The sequence below is a fragment of the Corvus hawaiiensis genome, chromosome 5 (genome assembly GCF_020740725.1).
Source record: "Corvus hawaiiensis isolate bCorHaw1 chromosome 5, bCorHaw1.pri.cur, whole genome shotgun sequence".
In the NCBI taxonomy this organism is placed as follows: Eukaryota; Metazoa; Chordata; class Aves; order Passeriformes; family Corvidae; genus Corvus; species Corvus hawaiiensis.
This window is the reverse complement of record NC_063217.1, coordinates 15,511,150-15,531,210: the sequence shown is the minus strand read 5'-3', so window position 1 is coordinate 15,531,210 and position 20,061 is coordinate 15,511,150. Positions and strand designations below refer to the sequence as shown.

General features: G+C 35.2%; 1 protein-coding gene across 5 annotated transcripts in view; it reads right to left on the bottom strand.

Annotated features, from left to right (window-relative positions):
• Positions 1 to 20,061, bottom strand: part of CPEB2 (cytoplasmic polyadenylation element binding protein 2) — a 54,024-nt gene that overhangs the window by 23,387 nt on the left and 10,576 nt on the right. For 3 of the 5 annotated variants that reach the window (XM_048304832.1, XM_048304830.1, XM_048304828.1), the window contains 3 exons: positions 15,488 to 15,578; positions 7,343 to 7,393; positions 806 to 829 (listed from right to left, as the gene is read on the bottom strand). In XM_048304832.1, the coding sequence (XP_048160789.1) occupies positions 806 to 829; positions 7,343 to 7,393; positions 15,488 to 15,578 (166 nt within the window). The remainder of the gene's footprint in view (positions 1 to 805; positions 830 to 7,342; positions 7,394 to 15,487; positions 15,579 to 20,061) is intronic. The other 2 variants (XM_048304831.1, XM_048304829.1) reach the window with 1 other exon arrangement.

Genomic DNA, 20,061 nt, shown 5'->3' with positions numbered 1-20,061 from the left:
TCTCCTGATGATATGAAGAAAAAGGATAAGCCCTTCTAAACACTTGTTTCTTTTTGTTTTATGAAAGTAACAAAACAAGCAGAATCTGACAGGAATTGTCAAAACAATTGTACTCTTATATCCACTGACCATGATCTACATCATCATCCTTCTCTAGATTATGGCTACCAAGCAATCAGTTATGAACCAATGCAGAAACCAAGACAGACACATGAACTGATGTATATGTGGTGAATACCAACCAGAAGCTACCAAAGATCTTGGCAGGTTTTTTTTTTGCATGTTTTACATGGTCTTTATAATAACTTCAGGTCACAACCTATTGTAGTTAAAACCATACAGCTTTTTCAAGGTTAGTGAGCATGTATTTGCTTATACTATGAAGATCTGTTTACTACTTCTAAGAGCAGTCTACTAGATTTCTGGCTAAGTTTATGAAAGGCTTTTAGTTTTTACTCTGTACATTACTGCTTCTACAGAAGCAAAAGGAGATGAGTTAGAAGGACAACTAGCAAACTGTATACTTTTAAAGGGGGCAATGACTGCAAGCAGTAGCCATTAGCATGAACTAAATTATGATTAGAACTGCAGTTTTTAATGGGTTAAAGTATTTCCAATTCAGACACTAAGAGAACAATGATCATAACAATCCAGACTGCACTCCTCCTTCCCTCACACCCTCCATCTTCCCCAAACTAAGACAACATGCAGATAAGCAATTACAATCAACAATCTGGATTAATTAATCATAATGATCGGTAACAGATCAGAATTAATTGAACTGTAACAAATAGAAGTGAATTACCTCGTCTTCGCCCATAACTCCTCGCTGCATGCAAACAAAGGACAAATTGTAAAATGTCAAATAACTGTATCATGCCCACATACTAAAATATTTAAGATACGAAGAACCATGTGGGTAAGCAGTAAGTAAAAATCTGCATCTGTACTTGGTACTGATAATTGTAGATGAGAATGCATTGAAGTCTCACATAAATACCATACTATTTTACTACTAAATTGATGTTAGCACCAGCTGTAAAGAACATTCTTTCAAATATTTCAACATCTTTAAACGTCATCTTCACTTCATGTTAATTATGGAAGAATTAATTATGGCAACTTTGCAATTCTCCTCAAAATGTAATTTGTATCTTACACAAGTGCCTAAATAACACACAGAAGGTACTGAAATTGTAAAAAGGATAATACTACTGTAAAAAGCATGTAGCAAGTGTTAAATTAATCACAGAAACATCCTGGTCCACATGGAACAGTTTGTGCAGTCCTTTGCAGTGACAATGCAAATGCTGTAAGCCGTGACCTTCCTTTTTCATGAAAAGACCTAGCAGAAAATTAACTGCAAGGTTTTGTTTGAAACAAAAGATGCCTTGTGGTAGCAAACGAAATCAGGGCACAAGTCACAAGAAATAGCATTGTATCAAAAACACTGCACAAAGGCAAAGCAACAATTTTGCACAGACTGCAAGTAAATCCAAGATTTTCCTAACTTTGGAGTTTTGTAAGATTCTTAAAGAGATCATGGTTGTAGCTACAGTTCAGAAGACCATACTGATTGCTTCTCTGCCTGAAGGCTAAAAAACTAAAAATAGACAGATTACTAATACAGAAACTGTTAAGCTTTGTGTAATTTCTTAGTTACATTTCCACAAAGTATTTTCTATTCCTGTTTCACAGACTCGGTATCTGAGAAAAAATACTTTAATCATTATACAGTATAGGTTAAGTATCCAAATAGATAATGTTACTAATAACCATAATGTCATAGCAACATTTAGGAACAGACTGCCATGTCTTGACATTATTGTTGTGATTTTATGAGGCATCTGTACATACAATTCTCCTAAAAGCAACTGTTGTTCTGGGCCACTGAAATACGTACAGACGCATAAAATCACTGATTCATAAATGTCATTCATTGTTCCATTCTCATATTATGAAATACTTATATCCTGGTACCTCCTATTTGATTAGGGGTTTTCAAAAATTTTATTAAATGTAACATTTTTTTTCCTTTGTTACCTTGATCTCTTCTGACTAGAAATTCAGTGGATTGCTTACAGAATTCTGAAAAATCTTTGTTTTTTCTCCCTTAGAACAGTTATTTTTTACACAACAGTCATCATCTTTCTATCCAACTTGCACTGAACTTGCTTTTACATTTATTCTCTCTCACCTGAAATTATTATTACTGAAGGGAACAGTTTTTGCTTCAAGGTTTTCAGATCCTCCAACTTTCTACTAGTAAGCCAAAACAGAAAAAAAACACTTTCTGAAAGAGACATGGTTATCTAACCAAGTAGAAACACTTTCATTTAGATTTCCGACATCAAAATAGAATCCACAAAATAGTGTATTCTTATGTGTGGCCAGCTCTCTCACTAGGTGCTGGGGAGACTGATGCTGAACTTCAGACACATTTTGTCCCTGAAGCCAGGCCCTCAGAAGACACGCAGCTCTGTGTCAGTGTTGCAGCATGTACAAATCTTCTCTGACTCCTGGCCAAAGTGACTCCCACATAGCATTAGCAGTAGCGTCACTAAGCCCTCGCCTAACCCCTACACGCCTTTTTTTTTTTTTCTTCTCTGTAATTCCATCCACAAATAAAACTAGAGTAAGCAGGAAAATTCAAGTGCATCCCATTCACAGCAATGGTTGCAGCGCTGTGGTCTCTCTCAAAGGATAATAGAGTGATGCATACTAATATTCATCTTTAGGCACAAGTGTCAGGACACTGCTTTTCTTCTCTTCTGCCCCTTTCAGCCCACCAAACCAGCTCAGCTATCTTCTTACATTTTCACAGTTAAGACAAGCTGATATGCTGAAAAATATTTTGTTACAGAACAAGTGAAGTATTTTTCTTTGTACATTCAAAAAAAGGCAACAGTAATTTTAAGGAAAATCAAAAAAAGGGTTATTAAAATGTTAAAAACCCCAATGCAGTTGAACTTAAAATGGTAGATGCTGCAGTATTTATACATATGGAAATTACAATGATGTACCAAAGTTATCTGTGTATTTCTTGCTTCAGCAAAACAATGAAATCAGGGAAAACAGGAGAAAAACTACCTGATGTTGTCACATCACTTACTTTACTTGTATCGCAAACCTTCCTCCCTAAAATTTAACCATCCTGCTCATTTAGATTACAAACTACTCTGGGGAGGGATCTAGTGCTACTCTGCATCTAGAAAAATGCAGAATTTCTGTATTTATTAGAATAATATGCATATAATGTTTTACACCTTACAGAGCATGGCACCTGTATAAATACATTTAATTACAGGTTTATCTATACATCCAGATTACACAGATGTATCTAACATACACATAATCAGTGCATATGTTTATAGATAAATAATTGCAGGGAAGACAGCTCTTTTGGAAGAGGCCAGACACTGTAGGCAAATAATTGATTTACAGCAACAAAACAGGAGAGATTAAACTGTTTTCCTTAACTTGTCCAAATAGTAAGTCATAGAGAAATTTGTCTTTTAGTTTATAAAGCTGGGTATTTTAATTAGCCAGTAACTTGGAAGGATTTCAAATGAGTGAGAATGCATGAAAGACACATTTATTCTAGAAAATATAAATTAGGCAACACATACAAGAATTATAATGAAGCCCAACAAAAATGAAATCCAGTAACACTGGAACCTTCCAAAATTAAGGGAATATCTTTGTTGCATATACAACAAAGATATTCTCTTTTTAGCTAAAACCTTATTTTTCTATACCCCTGAAGTTGCCTACTAATACAGCTTATACGCATGGGAAAAATTAAAATCCCCCTTTCTGCAATGTAAATCAGCTCACAAATTTAAGACAGAAGTAAATACATTTTCTGTGCATGCTTATCTAACATCAAGACAGTAGAACTTGTACGTTATGTGAGCAATGCTACCACAAAGATACCAAATGTATTGTTTCATTTTATTCAGACACATATTTCCAATATGTACCAGAGATAAGATACGCACATATTGAAGTAACTCAACTGAATGACAGAGCTGAATTAAAAATACTATGTTGTATATCAGGAAAAAAACTACCAGGCAAACTTCTTACAAAGATAACTGTGAAGTTTACAGAAACATAAAATACTATTTGTCATTAACATTCCGACATAACGATCGAATAGCGACAGACATGATGCAGCCTTTTCCACTAATAATTGTAAATTAAAGAAATCCATAAACAATTATAGCAACAATTTCCAAGAGTCTAGACTAAAAGGGGTAGGTGCCTAATTCCCATTTTATTCAATTGGATTTGGGTGCCCAAATTCCATTTAGATTTCTTTAAAAATAACATCTTCATAGATTTTAAGGCTGAAAGACATCACTCTGACCATTCAAGCTTGGCATGCCTAAAAGGCTACAGAAGCTCATTTAGCAATTCCTGTACAGGAAGTTTAGTAATTTCTGTTTGAAGTAAACCAGCTTTCTTTAGAAGCACAACCACTTATAGTATCTCTAAGAAGTCTAATATGCCCTTGCTAAACTAATCAAACGTGGAATTACATTTCAATAGCCACTGAAAAAATTCAATGCATTAAAACTACAGAAGGTGGAGGGAACCCTGTAATGGGGAAAAACACCCTACATCCCAATAAACTTGACTCTTGCATTATTACTTGCTTCAAAAATGTTCTCTCTAAGCTGACAAAGATGCACTCAGGTATTTTAAAGTATCTTTTCTTTGACTTTTGAGAGATAACAGTCATTAAAAATGCATTGCTTTTTTTACAGCTTAAGCTGAAACAGATATATAATTATAATATACATAATTTATTAAAACACATAAATCAGGTTTCCTTTGGTTCATTTCATTAATTTAAATAATGAAAACTGTAAATATTAATATTAGGTACAGTTCAGTAAGCACACTTTAAATGACTTGGAAAAAATTCTATCATTTAAGAAGAGGAAAAATTACCTAAAAAAAAGTTTTATCTAGAAGTGCTTTGTCTTAAAAGGGCTGCACAATTTCAGCCTGGCTCACGCCAGAACCTTTCTGGGATCCAGAGATACCAATTCACTGAAATTAATCCAGCTAAAATTCAGAGAGGGTCAGTGTTAAGTATTAGTGCATGCATACTGAGGATGTTTAAAAATATTTGTGGTTTGCTTTTATGAAGGTCTGGTATTCCTACTCCTCCTCACAGCTACTACAGTACTTACTGAGAAACTAAGGGACAAATGTGAATATTTGAATTACCAACTCTTCTTCTCCCAATTCTCCCTCTTAGGCATCAGTTACAGGGATAGAGGGAAATGTTAGCTTGAATCCACCTAAGTGGAGAAGGAAATTGAAGTCTACAACTTCATAGGTGTTCAAACCATAATTCTCATTACTGCACATCTGGAGGAAGCCCCTCCATTCCTGCTACGAAAGAAAGGTTGTGCCGAGTTTGAGCAGCTGGAGCTTCCAAAAAACTGTTCCCAGTGCTTCTGTTCTTGAGCTGTACGAAGCTGCAGTTAAGACACACCAATCTGAAGAGTGTTCCCGACTGCACTGGCCTGCACCGACAGCCACATCAGACTCCAGCTATGTGATACAGAATAGGTGTCTACAACAAGGCTCTGAATTAAGTTCTAAAGGGCATAATTTTAAACATTACGTGCTGCAGCACCTTTTAGATACTCAAACTGTTATTTTTATCTCACCTACTGAAGGCTGAAAATAATATTGCAGCTTTTTAAGAGGACAGCAGTCACACTAAGTGCTACCTTTCAAAGTACAAGAGAAACCACATCAGCGTTAAAAGCAAGATATTCTTCAGTGCATGTTCTTTCTAGCTTTGTGGTAAGGTTTCACGATAGACTGGTACCACTGTGTTTTCCTAGCGTCCATGGTAACAACAAACCCCTTTTTTCCTACCTATTCCAGAGTTAGAATACTTCCCATGTGCTTTTCAGCATGCAAAACTCTAAAAAGAGAAGTTCAACATTCTAAGTAAAAATAAAAAGAATTAAAATATTAATTTCTTGCACCCATCTTATTGAAGAATTTGTTTCTCTTAATACCTTCCCATCTAACACTTCCTTGTACAGCAGCAGATAACGACAACTGCACATATATCACCTGAACAAACCAGTTTGCAGAATAGGTCTTAAAGCTGTAGTTAAATACAAAAAGTTAAATGTTGTATATGTTGTGACAGCAAGCACGTTGATACTCAGCGTAGAGGAATCAAGACTGTGTTGGCTAAACACTGATTTTATTTCAATAGTTGAGTACCTATTTTTTCTTTTCAAGATATTCCATTATCCTAAAGTTACCCATTCAATACCAAAGGATCTACTTCTTCAAATGTCCATTGTGCAGTATTTTCCTTTACTGGGTATAAAGCTAAACCTTAATTTCCTTAAGATTTTAAACATTTACTTGGTGTTACACAGGGAAAATACATATTTGTTTAAATTTTACATCCATTTGCACAAGTGTAAATGATTGTGCAAAACGGGCAAGGCAATTAAAAATAAAACCCCAAAAAACCCCTTCCACACAATTTCAATCCTGAAAAAACATATACTGACCATATTTTTAATAAAAATATCTCTACTGCTAACATTTAGATTCATCAAGTCAATGACAAGTGTATTTCCTTTGTGTACAACAGCTTCCATGTTTTCTAATCTAGAGAAGCTGTGGCACTACAGCTCTAATTTCTCCAAATGTAGAAAACATTGTGTGCAAAACCCCTGATTTATTATTGACTTAGATGGATTACCAAGCTGTGCTTCCTTCTTTAGCCTTGAACAAAGGCTAAAGTTCATGCCTTCACTGAATAGCAGATGTTCATGAAGTTTGACCTACTAGGAGAGGAACATGAACATGAACTCTAACTTCAGCATATTTCACAGTAGACACATGCTTGACAAAGCCGCTTCCAAAAACCCCAACAAAAAAAAAAAAGTTATTTCACATGAGTCTAATACAAAGTGTCTAGTTCACTCTTTATTTTCCCAGTACAGAAAAACATGTGTTTCTGGCCTTCTTATTTTTCTAATTCCTGTTTCAGTATAACAGATTTCTTACAGCTCTTTGGAAAACATACCCCTGGTTTGCTTGAGAACAAAAAAGAATAGTGCATCATTATGAGCATTTCAGATTTCCAATAAGCTAGATATAATGAAAGGCTGTTGCAAGATTAGCTCTTGCCATTCAACTCCAAAAAATGGCAACAGTCCCATCGGTGCTGAAGACTAGAGGCAAGTAATTCAGGAACAGAATAAAATAGCATAATTTTATACCAACATGTCAGATTTAAGCTAAGCTAGAGATAATTAGAAACTGTTATAAGATTAGAACTTACCATTTAACATCAGAAGATTGTCAGTCCCCGGATGTGGATAACTCAAGCGACCTTAAAAGAAAACAAAAACCAAAGAACGAAACAAATGCAGAGCTTTTAGCTATTATGTTAGAAAAAATAATGAAAAATCATTGCTTAGAATTTGCCTAAGGGAAATAAAGAGGTAATATTTAACTCCAATCACATTAACCAACAATACCCTTGACCCAAGTTAAAGCTGACAAGAACAGACTTCTTAACCTTAATTCTCTGGTCATAAGATCTGCAGTGTACTTTGGGATCAGCTCCAATAGGATAAAGCCACTCTTTGTTTCATGACACCCAGAAATAGTGCTGACTGCTTTAGTCATCTCTTTCACAGTGACTCTGAATAACTGCACTATGCACATCACTTAAAAGAGTGGCATTTCTACAACTTAGTGCTTCTCTACTGAATCAATCTAAGAAAAATCATGTTAATAGCAATCAAGGCATGAAAATTTTATTAACTGATTTATGATTGTATCTTGGTGTACTTCATATAAGCCTGGTATGTAGTATTTTTCAGTAAGTCTAGCAAAATTAGAGCAGTTTTTTACCTACAGATTCAACAAAATTAAAGACTATTACAGTTAGCATTTTCAGCATTTTAAACTGAATAAAAAATTATATGAAAACCTTATATCCTGACATTAGAATTTTTCAAGAATTGCATTTTACTACACTGGTGGCACATTATACTTTAGTAGTTAAATGAATGGTTTAAAATGCACAGCTGAGGTGTCTGTTCACTACAAATTCCTTTTTATTAAAGGAGATTTCTTCTGTTTACAGGAAGCTGCAAACATACCAGTAGTGCACACTGACCTAGAGAGACATTTACAATAGCTGCTGTGTTTGGAAAAACTGTGGTTTAATGTGCAAAAAACTGCATTGCCATCTATTTTGCTATTCAAACATACTTGCTTGCTTATAATCTGAAGAATAGATATACATGTATATACATACATACATATATGTGTGTGTGTGTGTGTGTGTGTGTGTATATATATATATGAATACTTTCACTTAACAGGTAAATCTTTTGAAGGAAATGGGAATGCTTGTAAAGGCATAAAGAAGAACCCAGTCTGGAAGCAATGGGCATGTAGAACTCACACATGCTTACAGGGTCATATATATGTAGATGGCTTGCAAGAAAAAGAAACCACAGGGGAAAAAAAGAAAGAAAACCAAGTCAACAATCTATATATTAAGGCTGTCTAGAAAGTCTTATCATACTGTGTTTGGTCCCCTACTGCTGGTAAACCCATGAGCTTAGCAGCAAGACTAGAAATTTCTTGAAATATTTCTGAGTCCCAAGGGACACCTTTGGGGTTGAATAAAAAAAATTTTTGTTGTAAATCTGTAAATAATACGGTTTAATTTTTGCTCTTCTCCTTTAGAAACCAACAGGGTAATTTTCTGCCAAAAAATAATTTGAAAATGCACACATTGCAAACTCTGAAATTTAAAACTTCAAAATAGCAAGATTAAGATAATTTAGGAAATTTTGTTCAGCCCTATTATTTACAGGCATTATGGCAAGAAGATTTTTATACAGCTGTGTACTATTTCTCTTCCCACAGATTTTATTATTGTGAGAATGGATGGTATCAGAACACCTGCAGATTAGGTAAGTACAAATTTCTGTTGAATTTGGAAGCACTGAAAGGCTAGGGCAGGCTCCTGGAGAAGGACAGATGAATGCCACCCAGAAGGACTCTGTTGTCTTCTCTAACTTCTACAGAATCTTTGAGCATACTTAGGCAAAATGCTAAACAAAAACATTTGTAGGAGCCTCCATCTTTATGTCTCTTGTCTTCACAATGTCCAGTTTTAATACATTTTTCTGTCATACTGAACATCTACAGCAATACCTGCTGTTTCTTGGAACTATAAAAATTCTTCCCTTCTAGCAATGCATGCTGGGAAATGCATAGGGAAAGAACTGGGAAAAAGGCATCTTTAAATTGCAATCTGGGAGCTGCCACTGGTTTGCTCAGCCTGGTGTACAACAACTTTCCTATACTTAGTTCTTTGCTCTAGCAAGGCTAATACTCATTTGTCTAGCAGCAAGAATTTCACAAGATCACTGTCATATCATGTTTACATACACTGCTATAGAAATACTTGCAACAATATAAGGTGTTCCTTGCAAATCAGAATGCTGAATCTATCTAAAACAACAAAAGAAATTGTGAGACATCATTATCTTGAACTTCCTTGAGTCTGTGGTTACAGTCTTTCTCCCCATCTGCATTTATCCTCTTTTCCTATTTAGAAAGAGAGATAAAGGCCAGGGTTTTTTTCTCTGTAATTACTTCATAAACAAAAGTCAGATTTAAGGCCTAGAAAGAGAGAGAAGCCCACCAGTGTCAATACCTGGGGAAGAAAACTTCTAAAAAATAGTAAATTCTAGGTTTACAACTCCACTTTTGCATTCTTTTGCTTTTTCGCCCCTTATAGCTTCACAAATAAGCTGCATCTGAAACACGGACGCCAAGCTGAAATAATGAAGGACTTCTCACTGAGTGGAAGAGAAGGAGTGCATCAGGCATCTGAGCCCACCACTGCAGCCCAAAATCCTGATTTCATAATAAATGACTTCAAGACTAAAAAGGAAAACAAGTAATACTATTCAGTACACTGCTGTATTGATACTTCTAAGTCTTTTTACATGATTATTTCAATGAAATCACACTTAACTGCATTCTGATGAACTAAACCCCTGTATTTGCTACCTGGTCTAATGCTCGGACTTACGACTTTAAGAACATTTTAAACATAGAATGTTTACTTACTTCTTCAAAACACAATCGCTGCTACTTATTTATATTGTTAATTTAGATTCTTATCCCTCAGATTAATCTGCTGAACTAAAATGCATTGTTTTCTAGGCTGTCCACCTGAATTTCATGACATACATAAATTTAGAACATCTCACATGTGAAACTGGGTTCATTTTTATACAGAGCTCAGATCACAGTATTTTTTAACAGGTTATTCTAGGTAAATGGACATTTACTGTATTAAACCTCACTTAAAATATCAGTATGTAGAATACAGAAGATCGAGTACCATCTTGTAACAATTTACTTTGCTTCTATCAAATACATCTTTTTAGCTGGCTATTTTCACTCTTTTTTTGATACATTAAAAAAAAAAAAGACACCACTTTAAGAACAAGGCACAAATCCTATCTAATCCCATCCTGCTTCAATATCAATAATGTAGAATTGTATAAACCATTCAATGGTCTTCTAGCAGTTCCAGTGGCCTCCACCTGCTTAAAAAAGTAGTTTTAATAATAAAGATGATGGAGCAGTTTGACATCAACTACCAGTTAGAGAATATCTAATATTTAAATAAGAGACTTAGTCCATTCCTGAAAAATGGGAAGTAATTAATTCACTATCCCTCTATAGAACCCAAAATTTATAAGCTGCTACTATCTGGAACAAATACAATGCCTAACACTGCCATTCTGTATCAGAAAGATCATCACGTTATAAAAATTTTCTCTGTGCAAACCTGAACTTGCAACTTCACCATGTTACTGCTAATTAGCCATGATACATGAGAATTATTAAATTGAAACTAACATTGCTAAGAAGCAGGTATGCCTGACACTTCTTATGCAACTAGAGCTCTATTAAACCTAACCTCCTCTTCCTTATCTAAATGTAATTAAAATTAACAGAACTGCCTGCCTGGTGCATATTTCTCAATGCATTCTTCAGTAAGGACAGAAAAAAAATAAAAAGCTTCAAATAAATTTTGGTGGGTCAGTTTATCCACTGAATCCAATTAGAAGTCTTGCTAATCCAAACCATGAGGAAAGACTAACAAACTTAGTTTTAGCAACATTTCTGTAATCTCATGTTACTGATAGGGGCAATGAAAATCTAAATTTTTGTAAACTTCTCAGCATATATATGTAGTGGTGCTTACTCACTTTTCATTTTAAGGCAAATTCACATCTACTTTTAGAAATGCATACTTTCTATTCCTATTTAACTAAACTGTTGGAAGGAATCCCCATATATTAAAACATTACTGTTTTAAACATTACTGACTCACAGATTCACAAGTTTGGTATTTCATGTCTACTCTCCCCATTTTTAAAAAAAGTCTTCATTTATTGTATGAAGAGATTGAGAATCAAAAATTCCTTACCCTTTTTCCTTGTTTTTCAAGGGATCTCCTGACTAGAAGAAAAAAAGCTTCCAAGTCAAGCTTTTCCCAGTAAGCGTTAATGGCTGAGGATCACAGCAGTTTCAAAAAGCATAGTTTTTGGAATCAGCGCAGTTAAGACAACAGCACAAACCCGTGTTTGGACTACACCTAGTTACAGAAAGCCTGGAGACTGCATTTTCCAATACTTGCGTATGAATTATGCAAGCCAGAACGAGGCCAAATGGGTTCTCTTTGATAGTCCATCTATTCAGACAAATCAGTCTCTCAGTCTTAAATATATTCTTTTATCAGAAAAAAGTTTCTATGACAGAAAGAAGAAACAATCTGTATGTAAGATCTCAAAGCCTTTTATGTGACTAGGGAGAGAATTTTTTCCTCTCTATTTTCTTCAGCCTCAGAAACTCTTTTCTGAGCACAATTTGAACTACTCTAGGAAGAAATTGTGCAGCTTTAAACTTTAGAGCTTCATAACACAAAATATGAAACAAATGTCTTTGAAAGCAAAACTTTCCATATGCAAAGGAAGACAATGTTCTCTGTGCCAGTCTTTACTAGAAAGATGTTTAAAACAGCAAATAAGGAATACCATTAAATCACTGCCTCCTCAGTACTAATAGATATTGCATACAAAATATAACCACCGCTTCTAAGCATTCCCCATAAACTGTTTCAGCCCAAAAGCATTGACTTTCCTGCTTCTTGACAGCAAAATGCATTGATATTTGGGGGAGAAGAAGGGGAAAAAAGAAAAGTAAGTACACAAGTGGTATGTCTGAAGAGTTATACTAGCAATACCTATATATGTCAGGCTATCAGCATTTTAATTCTTCTCTCAATTGTTTTAAGGACTATTATAAGAATAAAAAGGGTATTTAAGAACAATGATATAAAAATGAATTAATTTAACTTCAGATATTTCACTAAAATTGAATGGATGGGATAATTTTAAACATTACTTAAGATCTTGTTACGAAACGCATTTCAAGAATGCTGCATGGGAAGGATTAGTTTTAATACGAGCAGTATTTCTGCTGAAATGACTAGTAAAGTCAAACATCTTCTCCCTATTACCCTACCTTGAAAATATCTTATCGAAAGCTAAAAATTACTTTTCTTTTGATCATGTCTGTTGTAATGATGAAACTTTGTCTAAGTGAAGCCAAAACTAGTCATCTATAAACAATTTTCTGGCAGGCATAAACTTAGCTTTCAGTGAATCATATTTGAAATAGTTTTTTTCAAGTTCATGAAAGCAAAAGTGATGAAATTTGACTTGCTCCTAAAACGGATCTTGACATGCAAAATGTAAAGCTATGAGATAGTCACAGACTGTCTGTTCTTCATTGTGCAAAATGTGAGACAAGATGCTTAGTCATACTCCAGATATTGTAAGCAGCTAAATCTGAAACACGTGCTTAAAATTCCAGGGACTTTCATTTTACTGCTATGATCAGATATAAAAGATGCATTGTTTTAGTGTGCTACAATTTACTTGAGAACTTGTCATAAAAATATTCTCTAGTTACAAAATACCATTTAGTTACAACAATATATATTCTATATTAATAAGAGCAACAAATAATAATAATATTAATAACAAAAATAATATTCTTAATCCTCTGTATTCTGCAAGCAAATATGATGGAGTTTTAAGTAAATGTTAGATTTTCTCTGGTGAAAAGTCACAAAGACTGATATAACCAAGTTAGAGTTTCATGGCTGGCAGGGAGAAGAAAAAAAAGAAGTTAAAGTTGCTCAGAAATTACAGAAATGCCAATTAATGGTGAAAAAAAATCAGAAGAGAGTAGAGAAGAACTAAAAGGCTGTTACAGCACGAGGTTACTTCCTCCAATTTCCAGTCCATAAGGAACATTTCTCATGCCTTACTGTTAATAATGTAGCTGTTTCAGCTGAAATCACACCCACAGAGAAAAAGTATCTTATCCAATCAACTTAAATAGCAGCACACAATTACTCTATTTAAATTCAGCTGGCATGTGCATTGTTCACTGGCACTCGAACAGAAAAATGGGTTTTCTTTGAGTTCATCACTATCTATGGCTTCCGTCTGTTTTAGTTAAAACATAAAACTTAGCAGAATTTTCACTGCAAGAACATGATGGTGAAACTGTTAAAAAAAATAAATCTCTTAACTGTAGACTGACACCATATTCTCATGTCCCTTGAAAGCACAGATGGAAACTACTAAGTTTTTCAAGGTATCTACGTATGAACCAAATTAACTTTCAAATCTTAAAGCTTTGTCTTGTCTTACTTTCCTTGGAAAATTATTATTGGAAATACACAATTTTCATCTATTGTAACATAATGAAGTACGAAGAGATGAATAAAAATAAAAATTGGTATTTTCTGTGCTCACTGTGCCTCCGAAATCTCTTCTGAATTACAGAGCCAAAATTAAAACAGTGAGATGGCAGGGGGAATCGAGCAACCACTTCCACTTGTCATGTCAGCGTGCATAGAAAGAAGAAACAGACTGGTTTTCATTTTCAGGAATGTGAGAGGTGTCAATGGCAAATATTGCAATAGAAGATCTGCATTCTCTACCTTTATGCCTAAGAGCAGCTTTCAGGCAAGGCAAGATGTATTAGTCACCACCTGAGTGTGGCAAATAGAAGCAAGAATGCTGTGTAAGAGGAATGGTACACCTGGTCACACTGTCTTTGATGAGATATGCATGCTTTTAGCACACAGCAGTTACCACTGGGCTAGTTGTTTACAGGTTTCAAACCTTTCGTGTTAATTATGTTTTGCAAACATGTAGAATAGATGGAAACTGAATTTAATAATGGACTTAAATGATAAAATTGCTAAAGTGGAATTAATTCTCTCTAAGCAGTAAGAAAGAAGAGATCAGACTGAAAAACACCTATGAAAGTTTAATTTCAGCTTCTACTTACTTTAAAGTCAAAGAAAATTAACTGTTTAAGTAAATGCTATATACTTACAGATGCTCTGTAGTGATTTGCAGCTCAGGAAAACACTCCAAACTTTTGGCTATTTTAAATCTTAAAATACTATTAAATGCTATCTGAATGCTGCAGGTCTTCCAATTGATTACACAGATCTTAAAGAGAATCATGAGCAGACTAGCAAGGTGTCCTTCAAATTAGGAGAACAGGCCCTTCTGTGCTAATGTAATATATAATAAGTACAGGAGCCTCTAGAAATGGAGAATGGAAGGGAGTAAATAAAGCTGAAAAAAACCCTGTTTTGTTTTTTTGTTGTTGTCTCTGCTTCAATGCAGAGATTTAATTTCTACAAAGCAAGTCTGAAGACTTGGATAATTTTAAAATTAGACTGTGTTAGTCTAATTAGAACACCACAAATGAACTAACATTTGACCAGTCCAAGTAAAATGGTTTGAGTTCCCTGCCCCAATATTCAATAGTAAATGTTACCTGAGAAAGTATGGAAAAACAGAATTGACAAGAGTTAATGCACAATGAACAAAGGAGTTAGAATGGAAGCCCACATACGCTAGCTATATGCTTAACTGCCATGGCCAAATGATTTAACAGAGCCCAGAACAGTAAGAGGAACCAGCATTCTAAAGCCAACTGTATTTCTGGACTTCTTCAGATTGGATGCATTAGTATCCTCCAGTAGATTTGAAAAAATATTTAAAAGGACAAAAGCTGATTTTATCAATGGACTTTAGTTTTCTTTTCAGCTTCAACGGCAGAGAAAGGGAAAATTAACTGGCAACACTAGGGATGGTTTGTTCTACGTAACTGTGAAACAACGTTTTCAGTAAAAGACAGCTTAAGATAGACTTTTCATTCCAGTGAGAAAATAGTTCATTTGCCATTTTAATATGAACCTAGAATCTAAATTAACAATCAGTATTAATTCAAATATGCAGAATAGATGACCCTTTTTTCTTTATTTAGCATAATAACATACCTTTAAGTGGATCATGCTCTGCTCTCATAATGTCAATAAGGGAGTTTTCCAAAGAGTGCATATTCAGACTGTCATACATTCTATTTCGATCCTAAAAAAAAACAAAAGCCTTAGCATTGGAATACAAATTCTGTAATTTTTAACAAAAAACTTGAAAAGCAAACACAGATTCCTTCTAAAAGCTGCCCACTCAGACACTCTGGAAATGGACAATGATACAAAGTAAAATCTGATTTTCTTAACAGTAATTTTAACAGCATCCAAATATAAAACTAGAGAGGCAGTGTGAACAAATGCTGTGTTTGCATTTGACAGCCTGTGATTGCCTGTTTCCTTCAGAACTGCTTGAATCAGTTCTAGTGATCCACAGCAGAGTTATGCATTAGGCTGATTAATGAAGGAGACTAATGTCTGTAAGAGTTCATTTTCATTTCACACACAAGTAAAATAGTGAGGAAGGTGGGGAAGTACAGGACAAGAAGGGCAGTCATGTCACATAGAAGAGAGCACTTTCTTGGTGCTTGGCCAAGAGGCCAGCATGAGCCACCAGCCCCTGCCAAGGCTGTGCTTGCTGGCTTCAGGGCCTTTGCATACAAAGACTTGAGTTACAAATGGTCAGCACTTAATGGTTAAAGGGTGGAAAACTGAAGCTAAACTATGAACAGGAAACGTCACAAATCATACTAACAGATTATCAGCCTTATAGAGGACAATTTCTTTCACACATGAATATTAAGAAGTTACCATACTGTCTTTAAAAATGTTTTCACTGACAGTAATAAAAGTTATTGCAATGAACTATAAATGTTTTCCCTGATTTTGTTTTACCTAAGACATTTTCTCCCATGTTTTCCAATACACCCAAGTTACACATGCAGAAACAAGGTAACTTCTAAATTCTTTGGTCTTTCTGGGATACCCTTCAGAAACTGAAAATAGTTTGTGTAAAACTATAATCTCTTCCACTTTCAAGGCTTCTGGCTAGACTGTACTGCACTTAAATCCTATGATTGTGCCTTAATTTTACTGTTGTCTTCTGTCTGCACTATAGTAATTCAGCAGAGTAGGATGAAATACATCATATACATCCCAGGGCTGGTGAAATTCCCTAAAGATGCAGCCATCCACTTAGTATGTATACCATGGGGGCAAAAGGTATATGATCCACGCTTACTGTGACTTTCTGTGATGGTTTAGCAGAACCATAGACTCATTTCAAACTACGTCCCTCAGCAAGCAGGTATTCCTCACACTGGAGGAGTAAAAAAGCAAACTTGGGAACAGAATTTTTCTATGAATCAAACACTATGACTTATGATCAGCTTTGCCATGATGAAACTAGGGTTTTACATTCATCTCTTAGAAAGTTTAGTCAATGTTGGGATGAAGAAGCAGAAGCCTTTTTTCCCCACCTCTTTCTACCTCGAACAATTATTAAGAGTAATGGGTTCCTGTTGGGTAAGCAATCTGTTAGAAAATAAAGGATCTCATCAAATTAGTATTTCTGGAAGCCCTTGACAATTTTAATGATACATTAAAAAAAGTAGGTTTCTCTTGTCTCCTGCTGTATCCCAGACCAAATGCCACTGACACTTCATTAGGCAGTCTTCAACCTGGTTTCAGTGTGCCAGCAAGTCCCCAGCACTATTTTAGCTCACCGCAACCTTTATTTTGGGACTGGCTGGCTTTCATTTAGTTCTTTAGTTACCCTGAGAACCACCAAAATTAAACTAAAGCGACTAATCTGCCTCCATGCCCTTAGAGGTTTGTTTCTCAATAGCACAATGAAAAGAACTAGCTTACCACAGCAAACCTGCTGTCTATAGAAGGTGTGAGCACTGACCAAGCTGGATCTGTTCCCTACTGTCCCCTAGCATTCAGAAGGTATCTCATCAGGATTTTTAATGAAGTCTTAAAGTCATTTTAAGGCACTAGTTGGTAGGTAGTAAGTGCTCTTGCAAAAACCAGTGCTGAGTATAGACAAAACATGCTTTGCTATCTCTGTAATTGACAGGAGAAAAGAACTAGTATTGGTAAAAACCAGACTGAACAGTATATGGTGTTTTATCTTTGTTACAGGTTCATTACATATTTTCTTATTTATTTTTTTTATCACTGCTACATAAATATGTGTTGAGGTAACACATGACTGTCTGGGAAATGGTCATTATTACAGACTTAATGACACTCTGTGGAGCAGGAGCCTGTAAGAAAAGGGTCAACCACGGTTCATTCCTAAAACTGACTACTTGGTCCTAAATCTTACAGAGAAATGGAAAAGGAAAACATGTAATGTGTTCGCAATTTATTTGTAAACTGCTCCACTGGGTGACATGGTGCAATGATTCTAACTTCACCCTTGCATCATTGTATTTTGAAAGTTCTGTGTATCTAATGTGAAAGGTCTTGCTCTGCTAGAAGGAGAAGAAATAATAAGCTTTTCCCATCCTTTTTACACCTTAGAAATTTTGTGGTTTGTTTCCCTGGCTTGTGTTACTTAACTCTGGGCAGTGGAAACATAAAACGGGGCAGGCACAGCACAATACAAAAATGTTGTGAATACACTTAAGTACAGCAGGATTTAAATATGGGAATTGCATTCTGCTATCCCACTACCCACACATCATGCTACCCACTCGTGAGTTTGGGTAGTATCTTGGTAATCACTGCTTCAAAATTTCAATCTCTATTGCAAATGACACTGATGAATTGCATGCTATGAAGCAACATTATCTGAATGTAACTATCTCTAAAGGTAGGTCATTCTTTGGGTACAAGGTTCATTTTAAATCTTCGTGCCTCTTGACTTTATAATGCTACAACACTGTTTTGAGCTTCCCAAATACGTATACTATATCTTCGAAGAGAACAGTTATCATCTATGCAAATAGGAAGCTTTAATTTCAAAGCATAACTTAAAAGTATTTCAGTAATGTAAGTCACACACCAGCAAGTATTTTCTAGAAAGGTCTGCTGAAAGGGTACAATTCTACAACAGCATGCACTACTAAATCAGAAAACTTCCATTATGGTTTTGGTCAATTTTTGGGACAAGCACGAAAAGCAGTACCACTGAACACGATTGTTCCAGATCTCCATGCATGTGGAAACAGTCCCAAGAATTAGGATTACCTTTAGCTTCATTATTTCAACGCAACTGATAAACAGTTATCTTCTAAAACAACCTGGACCTACTTTTAAAACAACATAGAAGTAGTCCCAAAAATTAGAACTACTTCCATGTTGTCTTAAAGATAGTTCCAGATTGTTTTTGAAGGTAAATGCTTATCAACCACATTGAAATAATGAAACTAAAGATAATCAGTAGGGCAAAAGGCCCTGATACCTAAGCATGTATATTAATAAATGTGCTCTATCATCCTAACTCCCAATCCTAAGCATGTATATTAACACATGTGTTCTATCATTCTAACTCCCAAACCTAAGGATGTATATTAATACATGTGTTCTATCATCCTGACTCCCAAAGCACCTTTTGTCAAGGTTGAATTCCTGTAAAGTATTTTTCATTTCCTTCAGCTCTGTGGCTCATCAGTCCTGCGCTAAGAACCAAGTGAACTTTTGCTGTGTCAGTAGGTCTGTATCTCTGTGGAATGTCACAACAAAATGTTAGCTCTTTTCCCTCAGAGCTGATAGTTACCTTCTCCCAAGCACTACAAATTCTCAGACCAGTTTTTTACTTTTAGCTGTCTAAACACTTGCATCCTGCTTGACCTACCTTTCCCAAATGAGAATCATAACTGCATTTGTACAGCAGATTGGTACAACTGCCTGAGTGATATGGTTAAGTAAAAAATTGTCTGTGTAAGAAAGTTTACAGAAAAGTGGTAGTTATTTTAGGAATAGGAGAAGCACAAAGTACCCTTCCCACAGAACACAAGTGCTAGAACGGGCTTTTGACAGTGTCATGCAGAATACACCTGAAGAGCGTGCATTTGAGAAGTAGTCCCCAAGCCATGCATCTAAATATGCACAAATGGGAGGAGGGCAGCTTTCCCTGAAGAGCAAGTTTCCATACTAAACTGATGAACAACAGTTTTTCTAGGCACATTCTATTTAGGACTTCTAAATATACCTGTGCGATTTATGCAAAGATTATCCTGTTTGAGCATTTGCAGAAACTGCACTCACACTTCTAAGTTTATATATTGTCACTTATGCATAAAGCAAATACAAGGACCAAAGCTACTGAGTGGTGAATAGTTTTGTTAATTTTTAACCACAAACATTAGTTCATAGTTAAGAAGTCTGACACCTTTGAATTTTGAACACATGCTTTAAACTACTGATTTGGAGGACTATTTGAAGTAAAAAATTAGAATGCTAACATAGGTATTAAAATCTGTAAATGGTAGTATCTTTAAGGTATGATCTTGACACGTCTCTTCATATTCTAAAGAAATGTAGCACCATGAGATGGGAGCTGAAGACAGAAGTCATAAAGCTTATAGTCATTTCAAGTATGGTCTGTCTTGGCTGCAAAAAAGAACTCTAACTTTGACCTTGATGAACTAACTGAGTTTGTTAAAAGCTAAATTAAAGAAACCTTTTTA